This window comes from Tetranychus urticae, chromosome 1 (genome assembly GCF_039701765.1).
Source record: "Tetranychus urticae isolate SD_2017Ah chromosome 1, NJAU_TeUrti_SD_1.0, whole genome shotgun sequence".
Lineage (NCBI taxonomy): Eukaryota > Metazoa > Arthropoda > Arachnida > Trombidiformes > Tetranychidae > Tetranychus > Tetranychus urticae.
In genome coordinates this window covers 23,928,349-23,946,966 of record NC_142958.1, presented here as the reverse complement: position 1 = coordinate 23,946,966, position 18,618 = coordinate 23,928,349, and the positions used below count along the sequence as shown (strand labels likewise).

At 32.5% G+C, this 18,618-nt stretch overlaps 3 protein-coding genes and 2 long non-coding RNA genes across 5 annotated transcripts; 2 read left to right on the top strand and 3 right to left on the bottom strand.

Annotated features, from left to right (window-relative positions):
* Nucleotides 1-2,276: 2,276 nt before the first annotated feature.
* On the top strand, nt 2,277-3,562 carry LOC107362694 (CD320 antigen). The gene is made up of 2 exons (XM_015929805.3): nt 2,277-2,518; nt 2,630-3,562. Exons 1-2 carry the CDS (start codon nt 2,482-2,484, stop codon nt 3,202-3,204), a joined length of 612 nt encoding a protein of 203 aa, XP_015785291.1. The 5' UTR covers nt 2,277-2,481; the 3' UTR covers nt 3,205-3,562.
* A 351-nt stretch (nt 3,563-3,913) lies between these two features.
* Nucleotides 3,914-5,823, bottom strand: LOC107362692 (uncharacterized UDP-glucosyltransferase YjiC-like). The gene is given in 2 exon segments (NM_001323127.1): nt 3,914-5,270; nt 5,783-5,823. Coding segments are annotated over 2 exon segments (1,398 nt in total).
* A 398-nt stretch (nt 5,824-6,221) lies between these two features.
* On the top strand, nt 6,222-7,541 carry LOC112538867 (uncharacterized). The gene is made up of 2 exons (XR_003082259.2): nt 6,222-6,652; nt 6,737-7,541. It is a non-coding gene; the product is annotated as an uncharacterized LOC112538867 (long non-coding RNA).
* Nucleotides 7,542-8,452: 911 nt separating this feature from the next.
* LOC107362618 (uncharacterized) lies at nt 8,453-17,332 on the bottom strand. The gene is made up of 8 exons (XM_025160877.2): nt 16,960-17,332; nt 16,006-16,383; nt 14,661-15,940; nt 12,733-13,897; nt 12,017-12,150; nt 11,277-11,443; nt 10,978-11,177; nt 8,453-9,855 (listed from the first exon to the last, which is right to left on the bottom strand). The coding sequence occupies exons 1-8, from the start codon at nt 17,161-17,163 to the stop codon at nt 9,805-9,807; spliced, it is 3,579 nt and encodes a 1,192-aa protein (XP_025016645.1). The 5' UTR covers nt 17,164-17,332; the 3' UTR covers nt 8,453-9,804.
* Nucleotides 17,333-17,353: 21 nt separating this feature from the next.
* On the bottom strand, nt 17,354-18,418 carry LOC149094805 (uncharacterized). The gene is made up of 3 exons (XR_016198077.1): nt 18,147-18,418; nt 17,691-18,054; nt 17,354-17,534 (listed from the first exon to the last, which is right to left on the bottom strand). It is a non-coding gene; the product is annotated as an uncharacterized LOC149094805 (long non-coding RNA).
* Between the last annotated feature and the right edge of the window lie 200 nt (nt 18,419-18,618).

Below are 18,618 nucleotides of genomic sequence, written 5' to 3'. Positions count from 1 at the left end.
AAGGCGAGACAAAAACAGGAAATTGAAGACTTTGAAAGTGGATTAATCAACTAATCAACCAATCAATCAACTGTTATTAAGATGATAGCAAAAAGATGAATCTTCATGAAACTGTTTACCCTTTATCATGGACTTAACTGACTAAAGTTATCATTTAATTAACTCAATGATCGATTTCCGGTAAAAACAAAAATAATTATAAAAACTGATTTTGCAACAATTTGCTATTCACTTGGCTAATCAAAGTATCATTAAATGTTGACTGGAATCAATAATGAAACTATTGGATTTTATCCAAGACTAAGTGCTCGATTGCGCGACTCAATTTCAATGGCTCATCATGAAAAGCTAATCTAACTTAACCTAATCACTTGAGTAAGTCAAGTCAAACGTTGCTTTTCTCAGAGCTTAGAGATTTAACTCAAAGTTCAACATTGTCAGATTATAAAACCAAGACTTGGACTTGAACAAAATCAAATGAAATATTTAGGTTTCTTCCTATTTTTTATCGATAAATAAGAATTTTTGACGTTTTCATGATTGAAAACAGGGTTTAAATATTGGCCGAAAATAGCCAGAAAGTAAAACATAAATCTGATGATTTAGTGCACTTCACTCGTAAGGTGACTATTTTGATGAAAAGGGAAGTAGATTGAAACTTGTGCTTAGCAAATGTTTATTAGACCCAAGAATCAGATGTTAAAATTTATATACATTCAGGTTATTTTGATATCGTAACAAGAAATTTACAACAAATTGAATTGTTCTGACACAATTTAATGTTTAACTTGATACTTGAATCCATTGATACAAAATTAATGAAACTCTTGATGAATCTCGAGATTAATGTCGATATCATCATCTTGACATCTTTAGTAAATGTAAAGTTAAATTCTGGTTTTATAAAGATATCTTTGAACTATTGACTTAAAATTAAAATCACTGAAGCACTTTTAATGTAGCTTATTGATTCAGATTCTAGAAAATTTATTGTGTTCATGATTTTCATTGATAATAGTCTCATCATTGGGCTTGAAGCTCATTTGATTCTGATAAACATTTCGGTTTTTTGTCTAAAATGTATCTTATTGAAGCTCATCCAGCCAAACCCAAATATCAGCTGGATCCACAGTCCTAATGTTACTTGCTTTCCACTTTACAACCGACAAGCTTAGACTGCTGGGTATTGAATGTCAGTCTAACTGATCCTCCGTATGGATGAAGCAAGTGAACATGGATAAGTTTCCGTAACTGAATTTACGAGATGAAACTTGCTCGTTCCCAAGCTATCTATTTCAATGTTTACTCCATCAATGTTAATTTTGATGGCTTTTCTTTCTTTATCTATTCATTTATCAAGTTAATCAATTGAGTTTATCATTTCTTACATCAAGTTTCAATTGACGATTACTTTACAACTGTCATTGGAGTGTGAATAGTAACTGAATACTTGAAATTAGCAAAAAAAGTCTAACTTTGATTTTCAGTCTCTTTTCAAATTAATCAACAAACTTGCAGCTCATTATTAACATTCATGTTTTCAATATTGTTGCTTAAATGAATAATAACCCAATGATAGTCGACTCCTATTAAAAAGTAACTCTCATAGGGATAATTAAATTATATTTTACAATGAAAAATGGTCCAGTTAAAAGTGAAGCTAATTGATGGGTTAAAGTGGGCAACAAAATTTACTGATTGTTAACCAGTGTTTAAACGTTTAGACACAATTTCCCATGTTAATGTACAGTTGAATGGGTTAAAGATGATCAGCATAATGAAGAGCATATAAAATGTATCAAACTAAAAATAGAAACAATTATCATTAAATTTGAAGGCAAAAAAGGTTGAAACTGAATTTTAATGCAAAAAAAGAGATATTTTACTGGAAATCCAAAAGGTTGGGATTGAACAAGGTTGCTTCAATATGGATTAATGATATCGATCATCTGATGACCTCAAAAGATGAATGCAAATGATAATAAAATATGTGTGATTGGTAATTGATTTGATTGTTGTTTGATGAGCATTTGATCTAAATAAACACAGTTCATGTTATTAGGCTTGTGACTGTCACAGCCAGAGGCTTTTGTCACCATACTGGGCTATCCTTAATGATAAGTTACTGGGTGATAATGATTGAGAGGTTGGACGATCATGATGATGATGATGAGAAATGTTAAAGTGAACATGGAGACAAACAGATTGAAAATATGTGATAAAATTGAAAGTAAACTTTATAAGAGGCGCTCTTTCATTTCTTGGTGATTTTAATCACAAGATGTTTACTCAACAAGTTAATATGATGTGACTCCCCTTGAGCTTCCTACTTTTTTCCTCTTCGTTTTTCTTAACATTACTGGTTCAACTCTGGAAACCGCAATAATTTTTAACTAATCATTTGGTCTAGTTTGTTGCTCTTGTTCAATAAACCAATCATACACCAGTTACCATTGGTTTTAATTTTGCGCCAATTTTATTATGTGGGTTAAAACCATTTTTGGATTCCTTGTAACAGGTGAGCGCTGTTTTTGTCTAATATTTATCCCTTTAGGTTTAGCTTTTTTTGTTTTATTAATGTTTTCTTTTATTTTTTGATCTTTTTCCCCCTGATTTTTGCTTTCCTCAGCTCACTGTTGCTTCCTCTTGAGTTGTACACTTCAAATCAATGATTCTCACCCTGAAAATGGATCTGATGAACTATCAATTACTGCCAACTACTGTGGACCCAAATTTCTGTGCCACCTAACGGGTCATTGTGTCTTCTATTCATGGGTTTGTGATAATGTCAGTGACTGTATTGGTGGTGAAGACGAGGCCAATTGTGAGACCAACGTTTGTCCTGAAGGTTATCATCGATGTAACCAAACGGGCCAATGTGTTCCCTACAAATGGATCTGTGAGGGTTCCTTCATGTGTCCCGGTCACTCTGGTCCACTTCCTTGTGCCAATTACACTTGTCCTTTGGGAAAATTTAAATGTACTTCTGGTCGTTGTATACCTAACTATCTCATATGTGATGGAGATCCTGATTGTGATGATGGTTCCGATGAGACTGAGCAAATGTGCGCTATCTATTGTTCCTCTTCAACCGGCAAATATCTTTGTGCAGGTGGACGTAAATGTATATCGACAATGTCTCAATGTGACTTGATCTATGATTGCCCTCAAATGGACGATGAATACAACTGTTCAATAGATTAGCTAAAATACTACCCAATGTATAATATAAAAACAAACAAATCAACATCCTTCAAATCTTCATTTTCTGGTTCATTTCGTCTTCTGTTTTTCTTTCACCAATCACACTCACCATCAACAATCTCATTAACTATACCTATTACTTCATTTAATACTTCAACTTGAGCATTTTCACTATCAATCAATCTCGTATTGCATGGAAAGTAAAACTCTTCAGTATTTACCTCAAAAACATCAACATTAATATTATTCCACTCATCATGTTACATATGTTTGTTACTTACATGTATTATTGTATCCTAACTGAATTATTTATCAATTTTGTTCATCTTATATAAATACTATTCAATTAACTGAAAAATTTATACATTTATCAATGACAAGCAAGCAAAAAGCAAAAGTAAAACAAACTCGCTTTCAAAAACCTTAACTCAAATGTAGAATGCTCAATCAACGCCACCAACAGAGGCCTGACAATCTGATTATTAACAAGATGAGCCGTTAAATATTTAAGCAATTGTCAACTCCATTGCTCTAATGACTTTTGCATAATATTGCTATTAACACAGAAACCAGTAAATATAGTCAACCATACACCAGATCAATCTAACTAATCATCTGTTACAATGAAAGCAGCTAAAATGAATTTACAGAAAGGGTTACCTTTTAAGTGAATATTGAGGATATTTTTAAGTTAAAATAATACATTTAATCATTTATTGTTTACTAAACGATGCCAAACATTATTAAAAAAGTTGGAAATTCTTGTGGTTATGTTGAATTTATCAGGTTGGGGAGGAACTTGTTCATCAAATGGACATCGTTTCTCCTTTGCAATAATCTCCAACAATTTAACCAACTCATCCTGGGTTGATGAAGTTTTCAAATCATTAGCAATCACCTGTAATCTTTCATAGAGCTTAGCATCTCCGAGTAAAGTTTCAATTGCATTGAGAATCCCGCTCTCATCCAATTGGAATGGATTAAATTTAAAGCCCAAGTGCTTTTCAACTATACGTTGAGCATTATCATGCTGATCAATAAAGAAAGGTAAAACAATCATTGGCTTTCCATTGTGTAAACATTCAACTATGGTATTATTCCCACCGTGAGTTATCACAAGATCAACCATTGGAAGAATTGCTAATTGATTTAGAAATCGTTCACCCCACATGTTCTCAGCTAATTGGATCTTTTCGTGATTAGGGCCCTTGGAGACGATAAATTTATGGGGCGATTTTGCCAAAATAGCGAGTAGATTGCTCATCACTTCAACCATTCCAGAAAACCATGATCCCAATGAGACGTAGATTAGTTTACCCGGTCGATCTAAAAATTCTTGTGGAATGACGGTTGAGAGTTCATCGTTTGACCGAATAGAGTTGTCCATCCTGAAATAGTGTTTTGGTAAAGTGGCAACATCACGATAATCCAATTCTTTGGGGTAAGCGTAAACATTGAGGTATGGCGATTCACGCTGAAAGTAACCTGTATTGACTGGGCCTACACCTTTGCTTGCAAGATATTTATTGTATAAAGCATCACCTGAGGATCTTTCTTTAAAATAGCGATCCCAGTATATTTGACAAACCTCTTTAGGAGTATCCAACGGATAACCTGAAAAGGGTGGAGTAATCTGTTTCCCGTAGAGTATATGTGGACTGGGTGTGTGAAAATATACCCATGGAATACCGCTTGTTTCGGCAGCAGGAAGGGCCAACAGAGTTGCTACAATCAGTAGGTCAAAAGATTCTTTAGCCAAAAGAGCTTCTAAACCAGTATCAATTTGTATGTGATCTTCATACAACATTGTCTCTTTACCAGACATCCAAGAGACTTGTTCAAGGGTTGATTGAGACAAGGTTGGAGCCAAAAACTCGAGCACAGCCATTTGACGCGCTGCTTGATCAGCTTCATCTGGTTCAACTACATCAGCATCCAAGACTCGCACTTCATAACCACGAGCTTCAGCTGATGGTTTCCACTTTTTATTCAAAGCAAATATCGGTTTATGTCCATGCTTTGTTAGCATATCAGCTAGTCCTAATCCAATGTTAAGGTGACCATATCTAACACGTTCAAGGAGGAAACAAAAAACAAATCATTATTTTCAATCAGGAGAAAAATAATTACATGGAGCAGAAACGTTAAATCAAACAATTTAGTTAACACATAATTAAATGATTAAATTGGAAGCAGAGTTTTTTCTCGTATGAAAAATTAGCTTCCAAACGGTGTCAATAAAGGGTTAAACTTACAGCTAATCTAAAAAGTGAAAATAAATCAGCTAATCTTACGACTTTTTTAGCATTCATTTTCAAATTAAAACATTCGATTTTTCATTTCTTAACAAAATAAAGATTGATTTATAAAGCGTGAAATCGTAAGCATTGAAGTAATACTTCAACTTCAAGTTTTTTCAAATGTCTGTGTTTTTCAAAATAAACTTTCGGTTTTTTTCGGGTTAACATAAACCAGCAAACCAGTTATCGGAACAAGGGGAAGAAACTTGACAATCAATTGAATCACAATTTCACGGCAAAATCGCACCAAACTTGGACGTAAATATTAAATTTCTTACCCATTTGTCGGAATGATGAGAATCTTGATTGACTTGGCCATATTTAAATCAAAATAAATTTACAATTAAAAGAAATAGGAACTTGGATGTAAATAATCTTTTAAAATAAGAAACAACCGTTAAAATTGAATAAAACTTGATTTCACCAATTCAGACACGAGGTAGACAAAGGAAGGTTGATTGAACTCAATGGTCAAGACAATAGTCCAACTGTATCCAGAGATGTTTATTAAATAGTGAATCAACAAAAGGTTGACACTGACTTCGGGACAGACTAAAAGCACAAATGAATAGATGAACAAGAAATACTAAAAGTGAACCAATTGTGTTAGATAACAATTTGAAAGTGATGTAAATGGTGACGGTTACCTGGTGGTGATAAGTTCTGTATTAAATGTGAGATTAGCCCAAAAAAAAACGCAACTAAACCAGAGAGGCAGTGAAAAGAGATCAAGTTTGTCTTTCGTGAGACTCAACACTTTTGGTTCGTTGAAATGGTTTATCATCATTATTATCATCCTGATCATCTTCTCCAATCTATGATTACCAATGAGAAATGAAGATAAACGTAAAGATTAAAGGAGGAGCCTTTATTACCTGGACTCTAAGGACAGCAGTCCGTTTCATGGCCAACAACATCTTGCACTTACAGATTGAATGCAAGTCAGCATACACTCAAAATGACCTTAAAGTCAGTTCTATCTCCATCTTTAGTATTTTCATCAACATCTTCTTGTCCATAGTCACAGTTGTGGGTGAAAAAATTAAATCTAATCACTAATTGTTACTTTTGATTACAATACCAATGAGCAAATTATAATTTTAACACTTAATTGGAAGTTGTTACACTTGTAAACTTCACAACAAAATGTAACTAACAATCACATCAAGACAATCGATCTAATCGTTTCCTAGTATTCAATTCAACAAATTATCTTCTTTTTTTAATTTCAGTGCAATCGTGTGATTTTCAGGGGAATGCGGTGCTGAATCACTGAAAGTTTCCTTTCGAAATCAATCATTCTCATAACATTCAAGTGCATTTGGAATATTCTTGATGTTTTTCCCTCATTTGGGTTGAGTTTATGTGTTAGATTTGGTTTAATTTTACTAATTAATCTGTTAACTGGAATTAACCATCAAATGACGGATCGCTGGAAGCTAATTTTACTTCCACAATGGAATCATTTCATTTCATTTGTCATAATTAACTCAACTTAATGAAATCAACTTGTTTCCACGTAAAATGATCAAACAAGATTTTGAAATCAATTGATGACAACTGTCTAAAATGAGCTTACATGAGCTGTACTAGGAACTAAACGAGAAACAGTCGACTAACTAGGATTAACACACTCAAACACTCTTTTGGCCTGATCTTGCGAGTTGTCACTACGCTCGAAAATCACTCGATACACTAGAGGGCGCTAGTATCGCCTATGTAAAAAAAGACAACAATCCGCCTAATTGCCCACAATTAAGGCCAATTGAGGATTTTTGGGCAAATTTGAAATGCAAAGTGTACGCAGATGGTTGGTTGCCTCGAAACAAGTTACATCTTATTCGTAGGATCAAAGATAAATTGCGTACATTCGATCAAATTTACTTCAACAATTTAATTGGAAACATTAAATCTAAAATAATCAAAGCAGATCGAGACGGAATCAACACTCTTATTCATTAATAAAAGCATGATAAATCCTATTTTGGCAATAAAAAATCTCTATCTTAAGTAGTTTTTGCTAGAGAATCATTCAAAGTTCATTTCCATTTCTATTCCGGATATGTTACGCGACGAAAAAAAATGAACTTCAATGGTGATATTAAGTTGAATCAATTGAATTTTAATTAACATTTATACACATTATGATTAATGAATCGCAATCATTCAACTGGATTTTATCAAAAAAATTGAAAATTAAATTTTGATAGCTAAGCTATTTTAAATTACCCAGAGATGGGGCTCTAGTCGAGGGACAATTTCGGGTACAGTTTGTAGTTGACTTTACCAGAAACCGATTTGAATGTCGTTGTCAAAATTGGTTCCTTAGGTGTTTGGCTCTGAAATTTTGGCATCTTTTTATAATCATTTTTAAGAATAGTAAATCATCTAATAAGGGTTAGCTCATTAGGTAAAGGAGTAGGTGAAAGTACGGAGTTTGGGTTAAATCCTGGTGACTTTTTTTCTGTAAATTATTTTAAATGATTTAGAAAGTCTAAGCAAATTTTTGTATGAATTTGTGCTAATCATGTTTAACTAAAACAGCTATATCGATTGTTATCAATTAAGAAACATTTTTGAAATGATTATAGTAAAAACTCCCAAATTTTAAACCCAAATATCGCAGGAAATACTTTCTCCTGATGAGACCTTCGACAGTTTTTCATGACTCAATGTGCTCTATCTAATGACATTGTTTTCTGGTGTCTCAAGTTTTCTTGTTAGATGGAAAATTGAATTTTTAAAGTTAACAGCTGATATTGAAAGCTTAATCTTGAAATTGTTTACATCAATGGGTGCGTCAAATGTCATTTCAACGCTTGAAAATGCAAATTTATGCAATTAAAAAGGTAAATTAATTTTTATTTGGTTTATCAAGAATCATATGCTTTAAGGTAGAAAGTGCAAAAATAAATTTGATAATTGGAAAAATTGATTTACACAAACGGTGAAAGAATCAAGTGATCATTGGAATTTTATTTACAATTTTTTTCCTTTCGAATAGTAAAAAAGGCAATTTATAAATTTTAATTTGATTTGGTCTTAGATCTTAATCTAATTTATATTTTGTTGAACGATTATTGTCTTAGAATTATTAAAACAAATCAAATGCTTTGATAGAGACAAGTTTCAATCATTTGGTATTATAAATGTATTTTGAACATGCTTCGTGTTGATTGTAATCATTAATCAACAATATTTTGTAAAAAAGGTGAAGGATTATTAGAAAATATTATCGTTTTTCACTCCAACAATGGAGACAATTAATAAAATTGATATTAATAATATAATAATTCTTGGTGTGCTTTATGTTCATACACTTGAGGTGATAAACTTGATGTCAGTAATTTAAAAGCGAAAACAATCGTAAAGAAAATTAATAAAAAAACAATATCCAATCGATGATAATTGAGACGTTTGTGGGTGATAAGTACAATTGTAACGGAAATTTTTTAAAAAAAGGTGAAGACAGTACAAAATCAGTTGATTTAGGGTAAAGGGTAAAATGTTGGATGGAGCAGGTTCAAGTAATGCAAGATTAATGCAAATAACAAAATAGTCACAGAGATTCTGGTGTATTGGGTTGGTCAAGCTTCATTTTGTTATCATAATTTTTTTACAACTCAAAATTTCCAAAATTCAGACTAATCTTGAATCTTGATTTGGTGATGAGCTCATATTTCAACACAATCCAAACGTAAGATCAAATTGATTGTTTAAACGTCTGTTTTGTGGTTCTAGAAATAAAAAGTCTCATCCATTTGGCAACATTATCTACATTTAACTGCAGGAAAAATTAAATTTAGGCACATTCATAAACTGTAAACTGATGGTTAAAAATTGCGATAACAAAATTATTATGCTTGCTGGATTGGCCTTAGCAAATAAGCTAATAAGTAAATAACTAATAAGCAAAATATATATATAAGCATAAAATATATATATTTTCTGGTATAAATTGTTAAACGTTGTTATTGATTTAACACTTGATTGAGTAAAAAATATTAAAAGTTGATTTCTTTAAGATCCTGAATGTAAATGCGGCATCAGGGTAAATCGATTGATCCGATGCGACCAACTATGATCAGTTTGTGTAAATTTGATTGATTTACTGACTTCGGTAAGTTTTTTATCTCCATTCTTTCATTTTTGTGGTTCCTTGATAATCACATTAATTTCCTATGGACGGACATGGCAACAATCAAAGGATGACTATGATTCCTTTAGGTTTAATTATCATGATTAGTTTAGTGTTTGCGTTTAGTAAAATATTTGACAAGTTTCTCTCAATTTCAACATTTCAATCCATGGCATCCTTTTTATCCTGGTTCACTTTTACTCGTGGGTATAACTGTGATTAGAATAAAAAAGAAACAAAAAAATTAATTAATCGAGTGAATTGTTTACAATTGAAATTAATGAATGAAACAAGGCTGAAAACAATTAACATTTTGAAAACTCGGAGAAAATGTGAGAGAAGAAGAGCTAAATTTTGATTATAAAGTGACTACATTAACTAGGCAAGTCAATGCGATTCACAATTTTTCCTTAATTATGGGATACAAAATTAACAATTGTTATTATAATTACATTAGACAAGCTATTGAAGTACAATGAGATTTTGGTAGAGAAATTGTAAGTTAAAAAAGACAACTTTTATCTTTTTCTTGTAGCTTCTCTCTTTTGATTTATATTCATTGGTTACGGAAACCAGTTTAGGCCATAATAATTGCTGTTTACATGGTAAACTGACAATTATCATTATCATATATTACTGACAAAAGAGCTCATGATGATAAATATTCATTTAAGAGAGAGAAAGAGAAAGAAGGTAAGATGGAAAGGATTAATCAGGTAGATAATTGTTTATGATGAGGATAAGAAAAAGTAAATTAGATCATTGTTGTTGTAATTGTTGAAATTAAGATGGTCATATTAACGTGTGAGTGTAAATAGCGGAGCAGATTGCCTGAAATCAGCAAAAATCTTATGAGAAAGTGAGAGGATGATGATTATGGCGGAAAGAGGACAACAAGGTTAATAGAAGATTCAAAAGAGCTAAAAATTAACTGCTTTTCCCAAAACTAAAGGTCTAACGAAACTTTAACGTACAGACAACCAAAACTATTTAATCACTAAAGGTAAATGAATAAAGATGAGAGAGTAAGAATGAAAATGAGTACGATGATGATGATGAATATGATGAGGAGGTGTTGTATCAAGCATGCAAAAGGTGAACATGTTGTAACAAGAATGACACTAGAAAGGTTAATCTAGGTTAGTTGGAATAAATAAGTCTTTCTGTTCTCCTCTCTTTTGATTCCTGTTATCGTGATTTTCCATTTTTTTTATAAATCATCATGCAATTACTCCGGTTAACATTTCAATGTATCATTATTGTTTTTCCTGTTGCATTGGTTATTGTGCTGATTCGTTAAATGTTTAAGACAAATCAAAGATAAAGATTGCTTACACCAAGCAAATTTCGAGGAACATAACCCTCTTTGTCGTTTAATCGTGCCCACCACCAATCTTTTTCATCCTCATCTCCACGCCTTAGAATGGTAATGGCGTCTCCATTTTTAAAGGACAATTCATCTGAACTTTGAGCATCATAATCATAAACAGCGTAAACAATACCATCATTGATGAGACCAAAAGCATCTTGAATATCTGTAACATCCAAGATAATGGGAGGAAGATGATGAAAGAAAAGGAAATGTTCAAGATTAGTTTTATTTTGAGCAAGAAAAGGGCATTAAAATAGCTTACGTAAAAGATATTGTGAGCAACCATCAAAGCCTTCTTCGCCTTCTTCACATTTTTGAGCTGCTGTTTCTTTGTCAGGAAAAGTTGTCGCAAAAATGCAAGCTCCATGTTCAACTAAATATTTAACCATTGTCAAATTGTTGCAAGAAGCAGCACAATGTAAAGGAGTCCTGAAAATGAAAATAAGCAAATTGATTTACAATCAAGTTAAAGAAGAATAGAGTTTCAAGTTTATTAAATAAAATTACCAATTCAGCTTCAACTAGGAGATAAGCTGCAAAGTTTACCTGAAACTTTGCCATTTAATCATTTATAATATTGAGACAATCTCACGTCTTGTTTGCTAATAACTAAAATTAAGTATAGTAAAATTGATGTAATAAAAAAGATAACAGCAACATTTAAATTTGAATCTATCGGGAATTATTGACTGGGACGATAGAGAAACAGAGATTTGAAGGTCTCATCATGTTTAGATTTTGTTTGTTTGAATGTTCAGACAAGGTTTTATACCATGTTTAACTTGCAATAATAAGGATTGTGTTGATGGTTTATTTAACAATACAAAATGAATTTACTGACAGGGGAACTTTTTTCTAAGCTCATATAATGATTCTCATCTTGATATGTTGGCTTGTTGTTGATTTTTGCTGTTATTCAATTTCTTGGATTTCTTGGGCTCTCTGTTTTACAATTGGTAAGATCATTTACTATTAATAAATAAGCAAGCAAGAAAAACTTACCATCCATCACTGTCAGGAGCATTGACATCACATCCAATTTCAACTAAATATTTAACAATTTCAAAATGACCGGCACAAATTGTATTATGAAGTGCAGTTATACCCTCATCATTGGCAGCGCTTACATCTTGTATCTGTTGCAAACAAGAAGAAAAAATAAGAGCATGAGAAATTGAAAAGATCATCATTAGTTATCATTATCAACATTATAATTATTTTTTATCCTTTTCAATTCTGCTGAAAGGGGATTCACCATTTCATTGATTCCTATCATGAAACTTTTTTAATAATCACCAGTACTGACCAATGGAATTATTTTTATAAGTTAGCCTAAAAATGAGCGTCTCAAGGAAACATCTTTTCTTTTTCACTCACAACTGATCATTTATCAAAAAGCTGAAATAGATATTCTTTGATAAATGAAATAAATCATATATTAAAGTAAAATTGAATTAATTTTTTTTCTGTTACCGGAAAATATGTTTGATTGAAATGGTTATTGAGAGTTGAATGTTAGATGCATAAAGGGGAAAAATAAACATAATTTGCAAGTCAAAAAGATGTTAAAGATGGAACAGAACCAGCAAGAGGTAATGATATAAATTCATTTCACGAAAAATAACCCAAAAAGAGGTTTTTTCAATTCGTTGTTTGTGCTGGGCTACACAAAAACATGATGTAAATCTTGAAAATATAATTTAAATATGTTAACGTACTTTGGATGTTTTCTTGACCAGATCAAGTTCACCTTCTAACGCGGCATCCAATAAAAGAGCTAAAGGGTCAAAACTGACTCTTCTTGTGAGCCCTTCATGATCTTTTTGAGGTATTCTATCCTTTTTTAATGAACTTTTGGTTTTGAAGTTGTTAGCATTTGAGACGCTGTAACATTTATCCAGGTTTTTTTGGTTCTCGATGTTTCCGTCCTTGTCATGTTTACTGAGATTACCGTTGACTGATGGACTGAATCGGATCGCATCTGAACGTTTAGGTGAACCGCCTTTAAGGTAAGAAAATGAATCTGATGGTGTACTTCGAATATCGTCCGTTGTTTTAGAAAGAATCCTTTTCTTTGCCCAAGTGACCTTTTTTCCTTCCTCTTGCTTCTCCGATTTAACAGTTTGCTTTGCATGATGTTGCTGGTGATGCTGTTGAGGTGGCCATTTAAAGTTGAGTGGCTTCCTCTCAGCTATTGAGATATCTAACTCTTTCTCTATCTTGTTATCAGCAACTACAGGTCTTCTTTTCATATTGTACCAATCTTTTTCTTGTTTGGTTTCTTTATCAGTAATAAGATTCTCATCACCTTTTGAAAAGGTTGACTCATCATTGAGAGACTCGACAGGTTTACTTTTAACATCCTCATCATTACTTTCAATATCTCCATCTTGATTGTGATTTTGAGGTTTACAATTATTGTTGTTGGCCTGCTTTATTGGTTGAAAGCAGCTACCAACACTATTATTATTACTACTAGTATTACTCTCCTTGCCAGTTGGAGGTAAGCGTTCACTTGAGTTTAAGCTTATTATCTCATCAACATTGTTGTTTTTGTTGTAAATCTTTTGTCCATTAACTGATGATTCTCTTGATGGTGGTTGATGGTGATAACCGTTCTTGCCGTAAGATATATAAAATGTCGATGGATCCGAACATGAAGATGACAATGATGATGATGAATGTTCTTGTTGTTGTGGCACTGAAGAAGTTGTTGTGTTATTGGAGGAGGAAAGAGATGAAGAATTGGCATCGTTGGCGAGATTTCGAGAGTGTACATCCGTACATGATTTGGTATAAGTTGAATAGATATTATTTGAAGATGATGGTGAATAGTCGTAAAAGCTCGTTGGAATCTGAGACTCATTATTGGGATAGCTATTTCTATATGAGTAAGGGGAAAAAAGAAGGAAAAATAAAAGTAATTAGGTTTAGTAATTGAAATGTGAAAAACAGGAAATATCAGTGATGCCAATGCGATTTTAAAAAGAGAGTAAAAATAAAGCGCTGAAAATCAATCTGAGAGATATCGAGATTCTATTGAAAGATAATTAATTTTTGGTAATAACAAATTGACAAACGCTTGTGTAAATTATTTTCCTGTTAATGTGTTATCCGGAAAAACAACAACAGGATTGAAGGTTAAAAAATTGTAAATCTATTACCAGAAGATGATATTGGGTAGGGTTACTGTTGATAGTAAATGAAAAGTTAAGGAAATCTGGTCAAGTTAGCCCATTTGATAAGGACAGGTTTCATACTGATGATCAAAGTTCATTTCAAGAAATATTTTGCTGCAAGGTTTACAGGTTTTAATCTACTAACCGGATATAACTACAATATTATGTTGATTGCCCAATTATTAAAAAAGCCAGTAGCTGCCAATTATCAGTTTTTTATGGTTAAGTAGTGTAAAATTAGTACAAGATCCTTCTTTGCTTGTTTTACTAACCAAACTAATGCATATGTACAAATGTACATTAAGATTTCAATTTAAATTATTGTATTCTACTTTAATTTTTTGCTGTACCATTTTAGGAAAATTATTTATGTTGATGATAGTTAATCAGACTTTAAGGTTTACTCTTTTTTTTGAATAAGCGGCATCACCGATCACTAATCATCAAGCTTAACCTGTTATAATCACCTTATGTAAGAGTTGTTTTGTTGGTGAAGATGAGGATGAGGATGATGTTGATGTTGATTTGGATGATGATGGTATTGATGCTGTTCACAAACTGGTTTATTTATCATCAAATCACTTCTATCAGTGCAATCATTGTGATGATGGTTATGATCTGTCACTGTGTTATCATTATTATAGTTTCCTCGGCAAGGACTACAGTTATTTGAGGTTAATCTATTTGACGAGGTTGATTTACAGGATTGAGGCTGTTGCATACGTAAATTGTTTTTCAACTGACTGTTGTTGCTGGTATTGATAATACTGTTGTTGCAATTGTAATTAGTACCGTTTTCATTGACCATATTAGCTTGAACTGATGATGAATTTGATCCAGAAGAAGTTATAGAAGGACCAGACAATGAGGATCGATCATCTTTGTCTAATGATGAAGTGTTTTGATCATTGTTACCATTTGGCAAATCTGAAATACACTTTTCAATCAATTCTGATTGTTGTTGATGTTGTTGCTGTAGTTGCAGTTGTTTTTGTTGATGTTGCTGGTAGAGATGTTGGTTAGCCAAGCGTGAATTTTTGCGAATAGAATCTATTAGCTGTTCATTTGAGGTTTTAATTATATCATCATATCCATTCGACTCGGAACAGTGGTGACTATTGTAGTAATCACAGTTACCCTCAATTTTATTATCAATACGAGTACCATAATGATTATGGTTACCAATATGTGATTTACTGTGGTTATTAACAGTGACACCGTTGTCTAAAGCTTTCTTTGATGCAGAATAACCAGTAGGAAGTTGGTCAGATGAGCTACTGCTACTTCCGGAGGGCGAAGGCCGTTCTCTCAAGTGTATCTTGTTTTTCAACGGACTAATAAAAGTTTCAGCTCCCACATCGGACTGTGGTTTGACAGGTTCACAAGTTCCGTTCCCATCAGAAGACTGTTCCGGTGATTCTGTGTGACTTATTATCTCACCAGTAAGAGACATATTTTTATGATTAGCAACCCTAATAACAGATTGAAATTGTTGTTGCTGTTGTTGTTGTTGATGATGATGCTGCTGCTGTTGCTGTAATTGATGTTGCCTTTGATAAAGTTGTGAGTTAAGGGCACAGTTGTTTTTATTATTAATGGCGTTTGTATTGGCGATATTCAAATTAGTGGAGGGCGGATATGGACTGGATGAATTAATTTCAACACTATTCCTGTAAGGTGAAGTTGCATACATATTATGTTGCTTGGACGGAGAGTGATCAGCAAGGTTATCGAGATTTTCTTCCGACTAGAAAAAGAAGAGATAAGGAAAATTAAAATACTGTAGTTTTCAATTTTTATGCTGAGTTTTACCTTATCATAAGCGTTGGGACCATAATTATTATTATTGGATGTTGTTGACCGTTGAAATGGTTCTACAGCAGCAACATTAGTATTAATATTATTACGATTATAGCTATTAGTTAAACGAATTGTGTTACATGGACCAACAGAACTTCTCAATCTTGGATTTCCAGAGTTAAGTGAATCGTTAGGAAGACCATATGCAACTCCAGTACGACTTTTCATCTGTGATGATAGTTGTTGGTTAAGCATTCTTTTCATAGCCAACCTTCTCTGAAGCTCAGCAATCCTCTCATCGATTCCGGCAATTTCACATTTCCGTTGCATTAACAAGTTTTGTTTTTGCATTAAGGTCACATTTTGTTGGTCATTCAATCGAGTTTGTGCCTAAAAGGTTAGAAGAAAAATTAGCTAGAAGCGAACTTATAAAATGTAATGAGACTAATAAGGTGTTCAAGTTGTAGTGAAAATGAAATTAAAGAGTAAAGTTATAAAAGGTGGTTGAGAGACATGAAAAATGGTATTCAATAAAAAGATGGAGTCACTAGGATACAAATTACAATGAAATAGATTGAGTAAACTAATGGTAGTTGTTAATTCTCGTGACAGCAATTTGACTTATGATGTTATGTTGCTAATATAATTATAATATTTTTAGTTTTCAGCATAACATCTAGTTGGCGTGATCAAATGTAACCCATTTAAATCAAACCTATTGACAAACTCAACACAAAAAAGGGTTCAATTGTGTAAACAATAGTAATTAGTTAATGTGAGGAAAGGCTAATGAACCAAGCTTATATTTTTTTACACTCAGATATTCCAGTAAATCACATTAAGGTCAAAACAAACAAAGAAATAGGATAGATAGTGTGAGATAAAGTATCCAATAAATCTGAAAATTGGTGGCACTAATAATTCCATAATCACAACGCTTGAACACAGGTACAGTTGAAATCTCACCGCAAGCTCTTGTCTTAATTTTTCCAAATCATCAAACTTATCATTGGATACTTTGTTGGTTGGATTGATATATCTATAGCTTGACCCATTGATACCACTTTTGAGTTCCTCTAACTGGCGAGTTAGAGCTTCAACTTTAGCAAGTGATTGATTTAATTCTTTCCTTTTCTCAATAAATAACACAATCATAGATTCCAATTCCATGTTGTAAGTTAAACAAGGTACACAATAAGATACATAAACATTAATACATTAAATTGTTTTCACTAGATTAAAGGAACCATTTGAATTGAAATTATTAACTTTAAGCACAAAATTCAAAATAGATGTTACCAATGCATACATGGAAAAAAGAGATACCAGCAAACAAGCAGATGACTAACTATTAACTAACCGGTTTGTGCAAGCAAAGAGCCAGGAGACGCCACCGTCAAATCTCTCTCTCTTTTCCTCTTTCTTTTTATTTAAAAAATTTTACCTTTTTTCTCTTTCTTTTCTCTTTCTTCTCATCTTCTTTTTTTTTATTTTTCCATATTACAGTCCTTTTTTATTCATTGACAGTTCAATAGTTTGACCTAATTGTTGATAAACGATAACCAAGAAGAAAGAGGAAAGGAGAGAGAAAAGGAAAGAGACGAAGAAAGAGAAAAGGTCAAAAATTTCCCTAAAAAGAAAAGGAGAGATTTGACTCTCTCAGTTATTTACCCAAACTAACCGGTTTACAGTATTACCTGTTAACCAGAAAGTGATGAACAAGAAACTGCAATTGATGAGTTTATTGGTGGACCCAAGCAGTCGCGACGCCTTAAGGTGGCATCTAACCCCTGTCACCTAGGCCTACCTGAGCCTTTAGACCTAGCCTTCAACTGCAAATCCAAGGTAATGGATGAGGGTTGTCCTGAGGGTTTAATCCCAGGTCAAACATTTATTACTCTTCAATCCAGTGTTGATTCACCAGTAGTAACTTAACAGCTTCGAACTGCCAACCTTGGTTTAACCAGAGTCAAGGTAACATCCAAGGTATAACCAATTGCGCCACCAAAAAATGCGAAGAGAAATTGGCTTCATTTTAAAAAGAAGAGCAGAGAACGATGCCTTTCAAAAGAGATTACAAATTATGTTTTTCTTTCTTTGCTCTCCTGCAAATAACATCTTCATAACTGAAAAAAAAGAAAAACTAATCTTACCTTTTAAGTTATTTTGCCATCAACACTGTAAATAACTCAACCAATAAATATCTTAGCAATTAATCTTTAGCCAGGTTCCTCATCGACTTCATCTAAAATACAGCATCTTTATGGAGTCACTCTTCAGAGTAGCCAAATAAGCGCGTTCTGTTGAGTATTTATAACCTTCTTTTCGTAACTAAAGGAAATAAAATTTAAATTCCCTAAAAATTAATGACAGCGAGATATCCATTGCAGTTAACAAGGTTTAAACGTTAATTATCTTGCCAAATTTACTGATTAATATTTTCCATAATAACAACATTCAAATTGTTAAAAAATCCCGCAAAGAACCGAATCTAGCTCCATCTAGATTTTGTAATAACAATCTCTGCACCCGATTATTTTGTAAAAAACTAAATTTTTAAATTGCTTAACATTTTAATGAAAATTTATTGATTTTATACAAAAATAATAACATATTTCTTATACA

What these genes read in the sequence shown, in the direction of transcription:
- LOC107362618 (XM_025160877.2), bottom strand. Translation starts at nt 17,163, where the DNA reads ATGGAATTGGAATCTATGATTGTGTTATTTATTGAGAAAAGGAAAGAA. An exon ending in TGGTCAAGAAAACATCCAAA is followed by an intron (nt 12,151 to 12,732) that starts GTACGTTAACAT and finishes TGTTTGCAACAG; the next exon opens with ATACAAGATGTAAGCGCTGC. An exon ending in TTCCTCGAAATTTGCTTGGT is followed by an intron (nt 9,856 to 10,977) that starts GTAAGCAATCTT and finishes TTCTAATCACAG; the next exon opens with TTATACCCACGAGTAAAAGT.
- LOC107362694 (XM_015929805.3), top strand. Translation starts at nt 2,482, where the DNA reads ATGTGGGTTAAAACCATTTTTGGATTCCTTGTAACAG. An exon ending in TTTTGGATTCCTTGTAACAG is followed by an intron (nt 2,519 to 2,629) that starts GTGAGCGCTGTT and finishes TGCTTTCCTCAG; the next exon opens with CTCACTGTTGCTTCCTCTTG.